Source organism: Trichechus manatus, unplaced genomic scaffold (assembly GCF_000243295.1).
Source record: "Trichechus manatus latirostris isolate Lorelei unplaced genomic scaffold, TriManLat1.0 scaffold00088, whole genome shotgun sequence".
Classification (NCBI taxonomy): Eukaryota; Metazoa; Chordata; class Mammalia; order Sirenia; family Trichechidae; genus Trichechus; species Trichechus manatus.
In genome coordinates, this window is record NW_004444024.1 from 709011 (window position 1) to 727070 (window position 18060).

Genomic DNA, 18060 nt, shown 5'->3' on the forward strand with positions numbered 1-18060 from the left:
GAGAATGGTTAAGAACCCCACTACATGTCAACACTGTCCTTACTCAGCCTTGGATGTCTTCTGTTCTTAAAGGATTACTTGAAAGTTGGGAATGACCACAGCATTTTATTGTAACTATGAAAACATTACTGTCTAGAGAGATATAGCTTCCTCATGCCTACTTTTTGTTTTTCCTAGAATTTCTAATTTTTTATTTCCCCTTGTGTTACCAACCTTTATTGCCTTCCTAGACTATTCCGAATTCTCAGGGATAGTACCAGAATTCTTCTTTTCTCCCCCAGATACCTCATTCTTTGATCTCTGTCCTTTTGCTGCAGTGTGAGTTCTGATTATTCTGTAGGCCTTCGGCATTGCTTCTGGGTATTGCCTTCAGTTCTCAGTGGGAACTGGTGTGTCCTGGATATAGGGTTTCCCTCTTTATTTCCTAAATTTTCTGGACTGTATTTTCAAGTAAAGTGTATATGAGTACTTTGAGTACTTGCAGGTCTGAAAATATCTTTGGTCACACTTGAATGTCACAGAATTCTTATGTGAGAATTAATTTACTCTCAGAACTTTTACTTTGTTCCTTCTCGCATTGGTGATTGCTGATGAGTGGTTTAATACTTTCTGATTCTTGTTTCTTTGAAGGTGGCTTGTTTCACCACCTCCTGAAAGCATTTAGGATTGTCCTTTTGTCCTGAAATTTCACAGTGATCTGCTATAAAAATGACCTGGGGGAGGTGTCTGACCTCCTCTCTCTTCACAAGGGGGAAGGAGAATCAAGGTCAACAGCCCAAGGCTGATTCCTGTGAGGCAGAGGTCAGACATGCCTCCTCTCTCCTCCATCTTTACCAATTCTGACACCAGCTCTTCCTTGCATAGTACTCTCTACTTCTCTACTAGGTTCGATAATTCATTGCAGTGGCCACACAGAACTCGCAGACAATACTCATGATCATGGGGTTTATTAGGGAAGCAACAGGTTACGGTTTACTTTCAGGAATGTTCAGGATACAGTTCTTCCATCAGGACAGCCTCTTCTCGACCATTCTCTCTCTCTCCGTTTTAAAAAAAAGAAAAACTTCTTAGGGGTTCTTTTGTTTGTTTAGTTTTATTGTGTTTTAGGTGAAAGTTTACAGCTCAAATTAGTTTATCATTCAAAAAGTTATACACATATTGTTTTGTGACATTGCTTGCAATCCCTACAATGTGACAGCACTCTCCCTTTTTCCACCCTGGGAAAAACTGTCGGTTTGTCCAGTTCTTGTCCCTTCCTGCCTTCTCGTCTTGTTTTTGGGCAGAAGTGGCCTATTTGGTCTCCTGTATTTGATTGAATTGAGAAATACGTTCCTCATGTGTGTTACTGTTTGTTTTATAGGCTTGTCTAATCTTTGTCTGGGAGGTTCTTTTAATTAAATCTCCAGGATTATCTTTGCTTTGATATCCTTATCTTTAATGCTTGGTAGTTCTTTCCATTCATATTTGAGAATAACATAATAAAAAACTCACTGTCAGCCCTGTGTATATGGGTAGGGCTTGTTTACCAATGGGTTCTGCTTTAGGGTTAGCAGGCTAGGAACCAGGTCCTCTAAATGTTACAATGCCAGATTCTTGGCTGGTTGCCCTTGTTCTTTCCATTCAGTTTACTTGGTTTCATCAGAGGCACACACTCTGATATTTTGGCTTATCTGTTGAACGCTCAGGGATTAGGAGGATGATAAAGTATAGCTGTTTTGTATGCAGACTTTGCATTAACTTTTCCTTCCTTCTGTTTTGAGTCCCACTTTATCAAACCTGGTATTCTTGAATACCTAACCTTTTTCCCATTCTCCAGGGCAGCTGGGCTCCATTTTTGGCTGTAACCACCTTTGAGTATAATCTAAGCTGTAGTTTCCTTTACGCTGCTTAATTAGTTACCACTCCTCTGTCCACTTCTTTCTCGTAGAAATTTGTTATATTTTCTTAACTGTTCATTTGCCACCTTTTTATTTTTTGTCATTGGATTTATATAGATATATTTTCATTTTATTTTACCATAGATTTAATGAGATCTTTAGAGGAAGCATAAATAGAATTCTGATTATCTCTGTATGAACTTTGAAGTCAGTTTGTCATTAAAGATGATGTTTTCATTTTGTTTCTTTTTTATTTTTGGTTATTTTCAATAGAAGAAGGTAGCGTAAATATCTTAACCTACCAGTTTTACTTTGATAGCTTTTTGACTGGTTTTTAATAATCCGTCTATTTTACCAAAAGCAACTAAAAATGCCTGACATGGAACTTAACAGTACAGTTGTCTCCATTAGTGTTGTTGTTTTCATCAAGTGACAATGAGTACTGTTTAAAAGGAAAGTAAAGAGATTTATTCAGAGCAAAGGCAGCTCAAGCTGGAGACACGTTGGATCTCACAAAGTGAAAACCAGCTCTCCCAAAAGCTGCAATCACATGGGCATAGTTACAGGGTTGAATCAGGAACTTAGCTTACGTTATTCTGATTGGTAGGCGAGCAGTCAGCAAAGTGGAAGGCAGATTATCTTGAAGCGGGGTTTTGTTTGGGATTGGTTAACAGAGTATACATGGGTTCAGAATTGGGCACACTCACATAATTGAGGAAATCCTGACTTGCCCTGGGTGGGGAGGGAGGTCACAAGATGATTGATGGGGGCCAGGGTCTGCTGGTTCCACTCACCCAGAGGCCAAAAGCTATATGTGTATGAATGAAAAGAAGTTGGTCTGCTGGTTCTACCCAGTCAAGAGTCCCAGGGCCATATGCATATGAAGAAGTCAAGGTTATATTCTCAGGAATTCAAAAGCAGGAGTCACAAAATGGAGTTGGTCCTATGCCTGAACCAGCCACCTTAGACATGCCAGGCATCTCAGTTTTGGAACCCTTGCACCTTCCCTCCTTCTGATCAAGAATTTCTACAGAAATTCTTTCATCATTTTACTGACCACCAATAAAAAGAGTGCCTTCTTCTGCATGGGCTTCAGGTGGTTGTTTTGGATGACTACTTGGTTAACAAACTTTTAAAACCCCAGATACCGTGGATATGAAAAGTAGCCAGGCACCATCCGATGTCTTCACCATGCTATAATTTTAGCCTCTTAGTTCTTGTGGTCCAGTTGTTAGGGTCTGTGTGGGGCTTGCCCACATTGGAGAGATAACCTTGCATCTAAAGACTGTTTCAGGGGGCAAGCTCAGATCCGTTTGGAACATGAACACCAGAGGATCGAGGATGATAAGGACAGTGAAGCCTCTGGAAGATAGGAAAAATTTTGCATATTTCTTTAATTATTTGTCCAGTAAAATGAGTACCCTGGTAGCTACAAAGGACCCTGGGGGCTCTACAGGTAGGGATGATATTTTCAAGAAGCTTCTTGACCACAAAGGTGGCAGTACCTTAAAGGCTGGGAAAAGCTTCTACACAGTGAGAAAACTACAAATCATCACTAATACAAATTTATAATCATTTAATGGTGGTAGCTGAATAAAATCAGTTTGTCATTCAAGCATAGGCCCTGAAGGCAGGGGGTACCTTCCAGGCAGAGGTTTATAGGGTTTACCTGAATTAAATGGGGCAAAAATATAGGGCAGTAAGATGGCACATAATCAGCAGCCTCATAAAAGTGCCCCCACCAGTACCTTTTTAAGATTTCCATCATTTTGTCTGTTTCCAAATGAGTGTTTGCATGCAGTGCTTCTAGCATGGAGATTTGTAAAAATTTCAGCAGAGCTAAATTCTTGTTGGAACCTTTCCATATTCCGGAGGTAGAACACTGGGAGTGACTCGATCTTTTCCATTTCTCTATTTCTTCATTTGGGGCTGATTTCTGATGCTTAAGGAAATCCTGGCTAGCAACTAACTCCTTTGTGAAAAGAAAAATTCTCTATAAGCATACTAAAAGATTATTTATCATCTACAACAGTGCCCCACTGCATAGGACCAAGCGTTATGGGGTCTAATACAGTAGGAGGACAATCAAAACTATGAAAAAGGACATGGTCTACTCTGGCAGGAAAATCTCCTCACCGTAATTATCCAAAGCCCAGATTAGGTCATCTGGTTTAATTCTTACATTATCATGTAAAGAGCTCTAAATCATAGGGACGTGCAGGCACTCACACAAAACATGTTTGTTATTAGGTCTAGTCCACAATCCAGTGGTTGGGTCTTGATGACATCTGGCCTGCTCCCATTCTCTAATTTCTTCTTTTGGAGTTAACTGTTGGTGTTTAAACAGCAGCTTTGAAATTTCATGAGGATCGAATCGGGGTAGGCATTTTCCAAGGTTCTGCAATGCAGATGTCATAAGAGTAAGGCCATCATGATCATGAATGAGGGTGATCATCATCATTATTATTATTAGGGGTGGCGTGCTTAGCTGCTGTATCACCTACGTCATTCCCTGTAATTTCGTCTGTTTAAGGAGCTCCTTTGGCTTGGTGGGCCTGAATTTTAATTACAGCAATCTCAGAGGAGAGCAAAAGGGCTTCTGAGAGGTGTGCTACTAAGCGACCATTTTTAATTTAGGTCCCAGAAGGGGTTAAGAACCCTGTCTGTTTCCATAACGTAACAAAATCATGAACTACCTGAATCCATACTTCGAGTCCATGTAAACATTTACTGACTGTCCAGAAGCCAATTTGTGAGGCCTCGTGAGCGCAATCAGTTCAGCTTGTTGACCTGAAGTGACTTCAGGAAGGGTGCCACTTGCAAGGACTTCAGTGGATGTGGTCACAGCATAATGTCTCTGGTAATAAGAGCTAGTAGGGTCAGGTTTTAAATATGACCCATCAACAAATCAAGTCAAGATTTGGAAGTGGGGTCTCTTATAAATCTTGTGTGGGGGACAACAGTTGTTCAGTAAGACTTAAACAGTCATGGATAGGGTAATCATCTTCATTAAGTGGGGTTAATAAAGTAGCTGGGTTTAATGAGGTTACAGTATGCAACTGAATATTAGAAGCAGCTAAAAGAAGAACTTTGTAGGAAGTTAGTATGTTAGCTGATAAATGCTGGATCAAAGTTGAATTTAAAATTGCTGACACTGCATGGGGAACATAGACGTCTAAAAAATTTGCAAAAACCATGTCTGCCGTACTTTCAACCAGTTTAGTACTTTCAACCAGTTTAGCAGTCGTGGCTACTGCCCTGAGGCAAGGGGGGTAGCCCCTAGCTACAGGATCTAATTGAATACTGTAATACACACTGAGTGTTTGTTGTCTTCCTTTTTTTTTTTTTTAATTTTTTTATTGTACTTTAGGTGAAGGTTTACAGAACAAATAGTTTCTCATTAAACAGTCGGTACACATATTGTTTTATGACATTGGTTAACAACCCCACGGCATGTCACCACTCTCCCTTCTTGACTTGAGGACCTTTTTTTGGTGAAAATATACATAGCCAAAGTTACACCATTTTGAAAGTTTCTACATGTACAATTCAGTGACATTGATTATACTCTTCCAGTTGTGCTGCTATTCTCACTATTTTTTTCCAGATTATTCCATTACCATCATCTTCAACTCACTGTCCCTTAGGCTTCCCATCAAACCTTTTGAGTTGCTGTTGTCAATTTGATCTCACATAGATAATTCTTTTTTTTTTGTACCTTAGGTGAAGGTTTGCATAACAAATAGTTTCTCATTAAACAGTTAGTACACATATTGCCCTATGACAATGGTTAACAACCCTACTACATGTCATCACTGTCCCTTCTCAACCTGGGGTTCCCTATCATCAGCTTTCCTGTCCCCTCTTGCCTTCTAGTCCTTGTCCCTGGACTGCTGTGCCTCACTAGTCCCGTTTTGTTTTATGAGGCTGTCCAGTCCCCTGCTGAACGGTGAACTTCGGGAGTGACTTCACCACTGAGCTAAAAGGGTGTCTGGAGGCCATACTCTTGGGGTTTCTCCAGTCTCTCAGGGCAGTAAATCTGGTCTTTCTTTTGTGAGTTAGAATTTTGTTCTACATCCTTTTCTAGCTCCGTCCAGAACCCTCTGTTGTGATCCCAGTCAGAGCAGTCAGTGTTGGTGGCCAGGCACTGTCTAGCTGTACTGGACTCAGTCTGGTGGAGGTCATGGTAGCTGTGGTCCATTAGTTCTTTGGACTAATCTTTTCCTTGTATCTTGTTCTCTTTATTCTCCCTTGCTCTCGAAGGAGTGAGACCAGTGGAGTATCTTAGATGGCTGCTCGCAGGCTTTTAAGACCCCAGACGCTACTCACCAAGGTAGAATGTAGAACATTGTCTTTATAAACTGTGTTATGCCAATTGAGCTAGATATTCCCCCGAGATCTATGGTCCCCACAGCACTCTGCCCAGCAGTTTGGTCCCTCAGGGAGTTTGGAAGTGTCTGTGGAGCTTCCATGACCTTTCCTTGTACAAGTTGTGCTGGCCTCCCCACTAATGTGTACTGTCTTACCCTTCACCAAAGTTACCACTTATCTATTTAGTTCCCCCCCACTCCTCCCATCCCTCATAAGCAACAAAGATTGTTTCTTTTTGTGTGTAAACTTTTACGCAAGTTATACAGTGGAGGTCTCATACATATTTGTCCTTTTGTGATTGACTTACTCAGCATAATGTCCTCCAGTTTTGTTCTTCTTACTCTCCTGTGCTGACTTCGTTTGTGGATTTTTTTCATTTCTTTAGTGTTTGTTTTTACTGAGACTTCATGATTTTCTTTTTTGTTTTGCTGAGTAGGTTTGTTAACTTTCTTTGTGGTTACCGTGAAATTTACCCTTACCTTCCTAGATTTGAACCAGTCTGTTATTGCTTGGTATCTCTTGACTTTCTCTCTACACCGTTTATTACCTCTTTTATTGTTCTGATGCTGTTGCCATTTGCAGATTAACCTCTCTGGTTCCCTTTTGTAATTCTTTTGGTTTTGCATAGTCCTTAAGAGTTCATTTCCTAGGTTGGTATCCGGCTAGTACAATCCTCTGTTCTGTATTCAGCCTGTGGTCTGATATTGTTTGTTCGCAGATCAAAGGACTTCCTTTAATAAGTCTCGTAAGTTTGGTTTGGTTTTTACATAGTCCCTTAATTTCTGTTTATCTGGAAATGACCAAATTTCACCATTATATTTGAACTAGAGTTTTGCAGGATATATTATTCTTGGCTGACAGTTTTTTCCTTTATAAGGTTTTATATATGTCATCCCATTGCCTTCTTGCCTGCATGGTTTCTGCTGAATAATCTGAGCTTAGTCTTATCGTTTCTCCTCTATATGTGACTTCTTGTTTTTCATGAGCTGCTCTCAGGACTTTTTGTTTGTCTTTGGTTTTGGCAAGTGTGATTATGATATGCCTTGGTGATTTTCTTTTGGGGTCTTTCCTATATGGGGTTTGTTGAGCTTCTTGGATGGCCAGCTTTTCATCTTTCGTGATACTGGGGAAGTTTTCTGTCAGCAATTCTTCAGTGATCCTCTCTGTGTCTTCTGTTTTCTCCCCGTCTTCCATGTTTTTGAGGGAGGACTCCTGAGACATTGCTGGACACTTCTTGTACAAACAGTGAAAAGCCTAGGTTATAATTAGGAATCCTAAGGCAGGAGTATTAATTAAAGATTCTTTTAATTGTTGGACGGCCTTCTTACCATCCTCTGAGAGTTGGAAAGGATCCGGTTCAGAAGTTTTCAAATGTTTATAGACTGGTGAGCCACTGAACTAAAATTTGATGACAAGGCTTGGCAGTATCCGCAGAGCCCAAGAAACCCACTCAATTGTTTTTTGGTATTAGGAATAGTGTAGGCTAGGAATGCTTCTTTTGGGGTCTGTAGTAACTCCTTTTGCAGAAATGATGTGGCCCAAATATTTAAGTGAAGGTCGGGCCAACTGCAATTTTTCTTTAGATGCTTTGTGCCCTCCAGTGACCAAATGTTATAACAGGAGGATACTGTCCTCCAAGTAGTCAGAATGGGAGTTAGAACAGACCAGCAGATCATCCATATGTTGTAACAAAGGTAGACCCTTTAGTAAAAAGTAAAGGCTGCAAGTCAGCATGCAGAATTTGTTAAAAATAGGTTGAGGATGGGCTGTGAAGCCCTGAGACATCACAGTCCAAGTATATTGTTGGTCCTCCCAAGTAAATGTGAACAAATATTGCCTATCTGGGTGTACAGGAATGCTAAAGAATGCACTGGAAAGGTCAGCCACCGTAAAGTATGGCATCAGGGTGAATGTTGCAAGGAAGTAAATGGCAATTAGGAGCTAATGGAAATCTGGGGATGAAAATGTGATTGATAGCACATAAATCTTGGACATATCTCCATCCTCAGTTATTTGGTGTTACTTGTAACGGGTGTTACAATGAGTCGAACATGGGATGATTAAACCTTTAGCAAGGAAGTCTTGAATTATAGGAGAAATTTTCTCTGTAGCTTCCTATCTCAAAGGATTTTGGGAGATTTTTGGTAAGGATTTAGATGCGTCAGTCTGAATTTGGGTTGAGTCCATTGACAGCATTTGGCCAACAGCAGTGAATGTAGTAGCCTGTAAGGTTTCAAGAATTGTAGATAAAAGGTCTGAGGAGGAGGAGATGGGAGCTGAGGGTTTACCTTCCTTCAGCAGCAAATGGAGTGCCTGTAATTAACAAAAGAGCTTCTTCCTCATTTGGGTCTGCTCCTGTTCAGGAATCATTGTATAATTTGGTTTCAGAAAAATCTTGCAATATTTCTCCTTGCTAAGTGATCTTTAAACGGCAGTTCCATTTAGATAAAAAGTCTCTCCCAAGCAAATTAATGGGACTGTCTAAGTAAGAACAGGTGCATGTCTTCAATAGCGGCCAAAGATTTAGAAACAGGTAAAGAATGAGTTAAAGTTTGTTTTTTGTTAGCAACCCCTACAACTTTAGAGGTCTTTGTGCTCTGGGGTAGAGGCTTTTGCAAACTTGGGGTTAATGGCTGAGAGGGTGGCACCTGTGAATTAAAAATGTACAGGGTCCACCGTTGATCCGAATAATAGTTTCACCTTGAGAATCTAAAGCCACCGTCAGAAAAGCCCCTAAATGGTCCCCGGAGCACCCTCATTCAGGCTTATCCTAAGGGGTGTTAAAGGGTGGAGTGCCCAGTTTGTTGAAATGTCCCAGTTTCTTGCAATAATAACAAACTGCGGGGGTATTTTTCCACGATTTGGTCCCTGCATAGGCATTGAATTTGGTATAATTAGGAGATTGCAGCTGTTGTAACTACAAGGCCATTAACTTGTTTTGTTTAGAGAGACCGTTGGTATAAAAACTCATGAAAAGGTTTACACACAGAAAGAAACAATCTTTGATGGTTACGAGGGAAGGAGAGGGAGAGGGAAAAACACTAGACGATAGATAACTGGTAACTTTGATGAAGGGTAAGATAGTACACAATACTGGGGAAGTCAGCACAGTGTGACCAAGGCAAAGTCATAGATGCTACGTAGACACATCCAAACTCCCTGAGGGACCGAACTACTAGGCTGAGGTTTGGAGACCATGATCTCAGGCGCCATGTAGCTCAAATGGTATAAAATAGTTCATAAAGAAAATGTTCTAAATCCTACTGTGATGAGTAGCGTCTGGGGTCTTAAAAGCTTGTGAGTGGCCATCTTTAAGATACTGCACTGGTCTCACCGCATCTGGAGCAAGCAAAAATGAAGAAAACCAAAGACACAAGGGAAGGATTAGTCCAAAGGACTAATCACTTGATTGCTTATTGTTTAGCAGTGCATCTTCATCCTCACCACGTCCTGTGAAGCAGACTTTACTCTGTAGGGAAGGAAACTGGGCTGAAAAAATTTAAGTCTACGGGAAAGCATGACTTGGGCTAAGAGTGGCTCACCTGAGTTTGTATCCTTTGTTCTATTTCTTTGGCTTTTTGTTCTAATGTTTGGCCCAGTTTGTAAGCTAAGGTAGTTAGCTCTGGTGTGGGAACATTTTTCCCAATCTAGCCTATGGCGTTTGATCAGTTCAGCCAAATCAGGGTGGAGCCCATTAAGAAAAATGGAATTAAAAGCTGTACTGACTCCTAATTCCTCTAAGTTTAATCCCAAATGTTTCATAAAAACCTTGGTCAGATGGTCTCTGTAATTATAAACATTGCCATCTTTCTCTTGTTTAGAGCCTGAAACTTTAGCCCAGTCTATTTTCTGAGGAAAAATCCTGGGGATAGTATCAGTAAGGCTGGTGACAATAGCCTTGATCTGATTTATTAATTCAGTGCCATGGACATGAGCCTGGATTGCTAAGTATTTTTTAGGGCTGTCAAGTAACAAACTGACCTGTGAAGATTGGAGTTCTCTAAAACTGCACAGATTTTGAGTCTCCTTGAATAGTCCCCAGAATAACACTGCTGCTGTTATGTGAAACTATATGCCAAGAGACCCCTTTTTTCATTTTTTCCTTGCCTGTTGTCTTAAGTTGGGGTTTAGGAGCTTTCTGAACACAGATGATGTAGTATATGCTTTTTAAATTGACATTGCCTCTGGATTTCAAAATCCTGAACAAATTTGCACTATGTCCTCAACTGTCAGCATTCTGTGTTTCAGTATTTAACAAATACATCAGATTTTAAGAAAGCTTAGTTTGACTAAGGTGAATCTACTAGTTTTTCATTAATTTAGCTATAGATGTCCCTTCTTTTTGTTGTTGTTGCTTTTGTTTTCCCCTGTTGCGGAGCTCTCGTGGCACAGTGGTTAAGAGTTCAGCTGCTTATCAAAAAGTCGGCAGTTCGAATCACTAGCTGCTCCTTGGAAACCCTAAGGGGCAGTTCTACTCTATCCTGTAGGGTCGCTGTGAGTCGGAATCGACTGAACAGCAGTGGGTTTGGTTTGGTTTTTTTATTGCAAGTATTGATGTTTTCAAAAAGTTTTGTTTATAGCACTCTTACACAATGTGCATTATCTTACTATATATTGGATTTAGCCTTATTACTAAATTTTTTTTTTTTAATTATATTTTTGGCGAAAGTTTGCACAGCAGTTGTTGTTGTTAGGTGCTGTTGAGTCGGTTCCAACTCATAGTGACCCTGTGTACCACAGAACGAAACACCGCCTGCACTATCCTCACTATTGTTGTTATGCTTGAGCCTATTGTTGCAGCTACTGTGTCAATCCATCTTTTTGAGGGTCTTCCTCTTTTTTCATGATCTTCTACTTTACCGATCATTTACACAGCAAATTAGATTCCCATTTAACAGTTTTTTTCACTATGTGTCAGCAGTCTCATTATATCCATTCTGGTTGTTCTGTTTCCATTAATCTAGCTTCCTTGCCCCTCTTGCATTCTCATCTTTGCTTTAGGGTAAATATTTACCATTTGGTGTCAAGTAGATGATTATTTAGGAGCACGGTACTCATGGCTGATAGTTTATCAACCACTTTCTTTTGGCTGATAGGTTACCTTCGGGAGTGGTTTCAGTTCCAAGTTTAAAAGGTATCCAAGGGCAATAGTCTAGGGGGTTCCTCTAGCCTCTGCTGATCCAGTAAGTCTGGCCTTTTTTAGGAATTTGAATTTTGTTCTACATTTCTTTCCCATTCTATCTGAGACCATATATCATGTCCCTGGTCAGAACAGTTGGTACCATCTAGTTCTTTTGATCTCAGGGTAGGTGAGGCCTTGGTTTAAGTAAGCTATTAGTCCCGTAGACTAGTTTTTTTCTTTGAGTCTGGTTTCTCTGTTTCTCTTTTGCTCTCCAGACAAGTACAGACCAATAGTTGTATCTTAGATGGCTGCTTGCAAGCTTTTAAGACCCCTAAATGTTTATAGGGGAAAAAAAAATTTTTATTTCTTAAATGCCTTATTCCTGGGGGTGGGTGGAAGGGCCTAAGGGAGAGTCATAGCTTAGGAAGCAGTGATTGAGCTTCTCTTAAGGGTGATGGGAAAATTTGGAAATGGATAGTGGTGAGGGCTGCACAACATGATGAATGTAATTAATGTCACTGAATTGAAGATGAAAAAGTTGAAATGCCAAATAACTTTCATATATATATATGTATCTTTATCACAATTTAATAGGAGTAAAATGGGTTAATTCTTTTAAAAAATGCTTTAAGTCTGATTTATTATCATTATTTTTTGAAAGATTTATCTTTCCAAGATCTCTCAGTCAAAGTAGAATGGAGATAGTTGTTTTTTTGTTTTTTTAATTGACTGTGTAATTGTAGGAAACCCTGGTGGCGTAGTGGTTAAGAGCTACAGCTGCTAACCAAAAAGGTTGGCAGTTCGAATCCACCAGGCACTCCTTGGAAACCCTATAGGAAAGTTCTACCCTGTCCTGTAGGGTCGTTATGAGTCGGAATCATCTCAACGGCAATAGGTTTTGGTTTTATATAATTATAATCATAAAGTTTTCGTTGTTCCTTGTGTCTGTTCCCTAAATTCAGTTACTGATGACTGATGTTTGTTCTCACACTTTGAAAGAAAATTAGGCTAACTGGGTGACCTTTTTTTTCACGTTCAATCACTACTTAAGTATAATATGAATATTAAATGTAAATAATGTATAAGTACATCTTAACTATTTTCATTTTTTTTTAATGCTGCCTTCTTCCTCTGTATCCTTAGTATTTATAATATTTTTTATTCTGGAATTTTTACTTATTAAAGATACCTTCATATTTCCATAACAAAATAAGATATTGTTATTTTAGTAAGTACATAATCCACCAAGTTGATGTGCCTTAATTTTTACAACTGATAATGTTGATCATGTAGGTTATTTCCAAGTCTTAACTGTTATAAATGTGCAGGGGACACCTAAGAACATTTCTTTATTTTGTTTATAATTTAATTAAGTCCTTGGTTTAAATTTGTATGATTGAAATTACTGCGTTAAAGGATATAAAACAGTATTGGCTCTATGTGCTGTCATATTCTCTTTAGAGGAATTAAACCAGTTTATAATGTTTCTGTAAGTCAAAGGCTGTAACACTTTATTCAGCTGTGCCAGTGAGGGATAGTGAAGTAGGTATAAAATATTTTTTCAAGGTTGTTTTACTTTGTATTTCTTTGATTACTAGTGATGATGATATTATCTGTGTGTATTTTTATGTGTGTCATCTCTTATGAAACATCTTTTCATATCTTTGACCCTTTAGCTTACTGGATTCTTGATTTCCTTTACAGTTTGTTTCTCCGCTAGTAAGATTACTGAGTGAGTCTGAACATTTTGGAAACCATATCCCCAAAGAGTACTGACTGAGTTCTTTTGATATAAATGCACTGGATCCTAGAACTAACATCTTTTTTTTTTTTTTGTCTTTTGTTAAGCTTTGACAGATCCAAATGCTTCTGCTGCCCAGCAGGCTGTCCTCCAACAGCACATCAATAATCTAACATACTCACCTTTTGGAGACTCCCCTCTTTTCCGGAATCCCATGTCAGACCCTAAGAAGAAAGAAGAGGTAAAATTAGGGATGCTTTTGTAAAATTTATTTTCAGAGAAGGAGAAACGAAATGTGCTGAATGTAATTTCTGGGCTTTCTAACATAAGAGAGTAAGCAAAACTAGGTGTAATTAATTTTTTTTAATGTGTTATTTATGCTCTTCATTGAGCCAGGGGATAAATTATTTTTGCTGTATCTGAAAGAGCATCATGACAAACAGTGAAATGAGCACTGAACTGGTGGTCAGGGCTGAGACTTTACAACAGCTATTCTCATTTTATAGTTCAGGAAACTAAGAATCAGGGAGGCTAACTGGCTTTCCTAAGATTATAATGCTCTTAAGTGGCAGAATCAAAATTTTATCTCCTGATTTCTACATAGCTATGTCTTAATCTCTTAGGCTCTAGTGGCAGAGAAATTATCTTTTTCTCACTGTGTCTTTGATCTGTGTTTAATTTTTGTTTTACGACTTATACTCTCTGAGACCTTGAGCAAATTATTTTGCCTATCTGAATCTCAATTTCCTTATCTTTAAAATGGGAATAGTAATACCTTTCAGTGTTGAGGATTAAAAGAGATAATGCATACTTGGCTCATAGGAAGTTGCTCACTATACAGAAACCATTGTTATTCAGTCATTTATGTCATCTCATTTATCCCTCAGGTGGTTCTTAAATGAACCCTGTAAGCTAGATATTAGGAAAAGCAAAACATGAACTATGACAGTACCTTTTAAAGTGCTATATATATAAATGTAAGTTGTGATTAGATGTAAAATTATGCAGGATAATTTACATGCCTAAATATGTGGTAGGCATTGTGTTCAGCCCCAGGGATATAAAAATGAAAATAAACATGGACTTATTCTCTAAGAGCCTGCAATCTAGCAGGGAAGATTATACCTGTAAATGTTTAACTCTGGCTCAAAATAGTATATGCAGTGATAGATGGAAGAGTCATCATCTGATGAATGGATAAACAAAATGTGGTGCATCCGTATAATGGACTATCTCATTCAGCCATAAAAAGGAATGAAGTACTGATAACTTGCTACAATGTGGATGAAACTTGAAAACATGCTATGTGAAAAAAAACCAGACACAAAAAGCCACATGTTGTACATTGCATTTACATGAAATGTCCAGAGTAATCAAATCCAGAGACAGTAGATTTATGGCTGCCAAGTGATGGGGAAAGGAGGGAATTGGGAGGTACAAGTTTTCTTTTCATGGTGATGGAAATGTTATGGAATTAGGTGGTGGCGATAGTTGTACAACACTATATTAATATACTAAAAACCACTTAATTGTATACTTCAAGATGATTAAAATGGTGAATTTTTAAAATTTTTTCTATTTTATTGTGCTTTAAGTGAAAGTTTACAATTCAGTTTAGACTCTCATACAAAAATTTACACATACACTGTTATGTGACCCTAATTGCTCTCCCTATACTGTGACAGCACACTCCTCCTTTCCACCCCTGATTTCCCGTGTCCATTCAACCAGCTCCTGACCGTCTCTGCCTTCTCATCTCACCTCTGGACAGGAGCTGCCCATTTAGTCTCATGTATCTACTTGAGCTAAGAAGCACACTCTTCACGACTATCATTTTACATCCCACAGTCCAGTCTGATCTTTGAAGAGTTGGCCTTGGGAATAGTTATAATTCTGGGTTGACAGAGAGTCTGGGGGCCATGCTTTCTGGAGTTCTTCTAATCTCAGTCATACCATTAAGTCTGGTCTTTTTACTAGAATTTGAGTTCTGCACCCCACTTTTCTCCTGCTCCGTCAGGGACTCTCTGTGTTCCCTGTCAAGGCGGTCATTGATGGTAGCCAGGCACCATCTAGTTCTTCTGGTCTCAGGCTGATGAAGTCTCTGGTTTATGTGGCCCTTTTGTCTCTTGGGCTAATATTCTCCTTGTGTCTTTAGTGTTCTTCATTCTCTTTTACTCCAGGTGGGTTGGGACCAATTGATGCGTCTCAGATGGCCACTCAATACCTTTTTTTTTTTTATTGTACTTTAGGTGAAGGTTTACAGAACAAATATTTTCTCATTAAACAGTCAGTACACATAGTGTTTTATGACATTGGTTAACAACCCCATGATGTGTCTACACGCTCGCTTCTCAGCCTTGGAGGACCTTTTTTTTTTCTCGGTGAAAATATACGTAGTCAAAGATACACCATTTCAAAAATTTCTACGTGTACAATTCAGTTATGTCATTTACGTTCTTCCAGTTGTGCTGCTATTCTCACTTTAGATGAAGGTTTACAGAACAAAATAGTTTCTCATTAAACAGTTAGTACATATATTGCCCTATGACAATGGTTATAACCCCACTACATGTGAACACTGTCGTTATTCAACCTTGGGTTCCCTATCACCAGCTTTCCTGCCCCCTTCTGCCATCTAGTCCTTGTCCCTGGACTGCTGTGACTCATTAGTCTTGTTTTGTTTTGTGGGGCTGTCCAATCCCCGATTGAACAGTGAACCTTGGGAGTGACTTCACCACTGAGCTAAAAGAGTGTCCAGGGGCCATACTCTTAGGGTTTCTCCAGTCTCTGTCAGGCCAGTAAATCTGGTCTTTTTTTTGTGAGTTAGAGTTCTGTTCTATATCCTTCTCGAGCTCTGTCCAGAACCCCCTGTTGTGATCCAGGTCAGAGCATCAGTGGTGGTAGCCGGGCACCATCTAGCTGTACTGAACTCAGTATGGTGGCGGCCTTGGTCGCTGTAGTCCATTAGTTCTTTGGACTAATCTTTTCATTGTATTTTGTTTTCTTCATTCTCCCTTGCTCCTGAAGGGGTAAGACCAGTGGAGTATCTTAGATGGCCGCTCACAGGCTGTTAAGACCCCAGATGCTACTCACCAAGGTAGAACGTAGAACACTGTCTTTATAAACTGTGTTATGCCAGTTGAGCTAGATGTTGCCCGAGACCATGGTCCCCACAGCCCTCCAACCAGCAATTCAGTCCCTCAGGGAGTTTGGATATGTCTATGGAGCTTCCACGACCTTTCCTTGTACAAGTTGTCTGGCTTCCCCAGTATTGTGTACTGTCTTACCCTTCACCAAAGTTACCACTTACCTCTTGTCTGTTTAGTATTTCCACACCCCCCCCCATCCCTCGTAACCAACAAGGAGTGTTAGTTTTTGTGTGTAAACTTTTTCATGAGATTTTTACAATAGAGGTCTCATACAATATTTGTCCTTTTGTGATTGACTTATTTCACTCAGCATAATGTCCTCCAGTTTCATCCATGTTATGAGATGCTTCACAGAGTCATCATTGTTCTTTATCGTTGCCTAGTACTCCATTGTGTGTATGTACCATAGTTTGTTTATCCATTCATCTGTTGATGGGCATCTAGGTTGTTTGCATCTTCTTCCTATTGTGAACAATGCTGCCATGAACATGGGTGTGCATATGTCTATTCGTGTGTCGACTCTTATTTCTATAGGATATATTCCTAGGAGTGGGATTGCTGGATCGTATGGTATTTCTATTTCTGGTTTTCTAAGGAAGTGCCATATCATTTTCCAAAATGATTGTATCATTTTGCATTCCCACCAGCGGTGCATAAGACTTCCAATCTCCCCGCAGCCTCGCCAACATTTGTTATTTCCAGTGTTTTTGATTCGTGCCAGTAATGCCGAGGTGAGATGGTATCTTACTGTGGTTTTAAGTTGCATTTCTCTAATGGCTAGTGAAGTCGAGCACTTCCTCATGTGTCTGTTGTCCACTTGAATGTCTTCTTTGGTGAAGTGTCTGTTCATTTCCTTTGTGTGGGGATATATGCCATTTAAACATGGCTGCACTATTGACAACTGCAGCTCCCACAGGCCTCTATGCTGCACAGCATGTTGAGACTTGTCCCCAACATGTTGAGACTTGTCCCCAACATGTTGAGACTTGTCACGACTTGTTTTCCCAAACCTGTTGTCCCGTTACTGATTGGCTTGTTTACCTGAATTCCTTCTCCCTTGCCCGAAACTTACTGTTACTCACCCATAGTCCATTGTTCTCTTATGTGCTTCACTGCTTGCTGTATTGACTATAAATAAACTCCTGGGACTGAAGCCGAGGGTCGACTCCTCAGAGTGACCCTCCTGGCCCCACTTTTCTGTAAGAGTTGTGTTTGGTTACTGTCTCCGCCGTCCCGACATTCGCCGCCGCTGTGACAGATGGTGCCCTGTGTGAGGGGCTGTGACAGATGGTGCCCCGTGTGAGGGTGCTGTAGACACCCTCTAACTCAATCCCTGAAGGTGGTGAGTGTAAGACGCACATCTATCTCGGGCTGCTCTTACAGCTCCGGGAGCGGCGGGGCTTTTCTGCGGGCGGAACTTTACCGGACGTTCTCATCTCGGGCTTCTATAGCCCCGGGAGCAGCGGGGCTTTCTCGTATGCTCCCTCAAGGGATTTCAGGCTTCGGGCCAGGAGCTTTCCTATCATTCTTTCCTTCATTTTCCGTTTCTCCCTCGCTATGGGGAACTTTCTTTCTTCTGAACAGCGTAAGGTGTCAGAAGAAGCTATTAGAGCATGTCAAAATGTTGACACAGAAACTCATAAGGCACAAGTATTAGCGGCAGCTCTCCGTCCATCCACTGCCACCTGTTTTGGGTGCGGTAACCCTGGACATTTTAAGAAAGACTGTTACAGTTTAAAAAACAAAAATGCCAACACTAAACTTCCAGCCCAAAAGTGTCTCCGCTGTAGTAAAGGCTTT

General features: G+C 40.0%; 1 protein-coding gene across 9 annotated transcripts in view; it reads left to right on the plus strand.

Moving 5' to 3' along the window:
- NUP98 (nucleoporin 98 and 96 precursor) overlaps positions 1–18060 on the plus strand; it is a 124818-nt gene that overhangs the window by 56204 nt on the left and 50554 nt on the right. For all 9 annotated transcript variants that reach the window (XM_004381928.2, XM_023736510.1, XM_023736512.1 and 6 more), the window contains one exon: positions 13219–13352. In XM_004381928.2, the coding sequence (XP_004381985.1) occupies positions 13219–13352 (134 nt within the window). The remainder of the gene's footprint in view (positions 1–13218; positions 13353–18060) is intronic.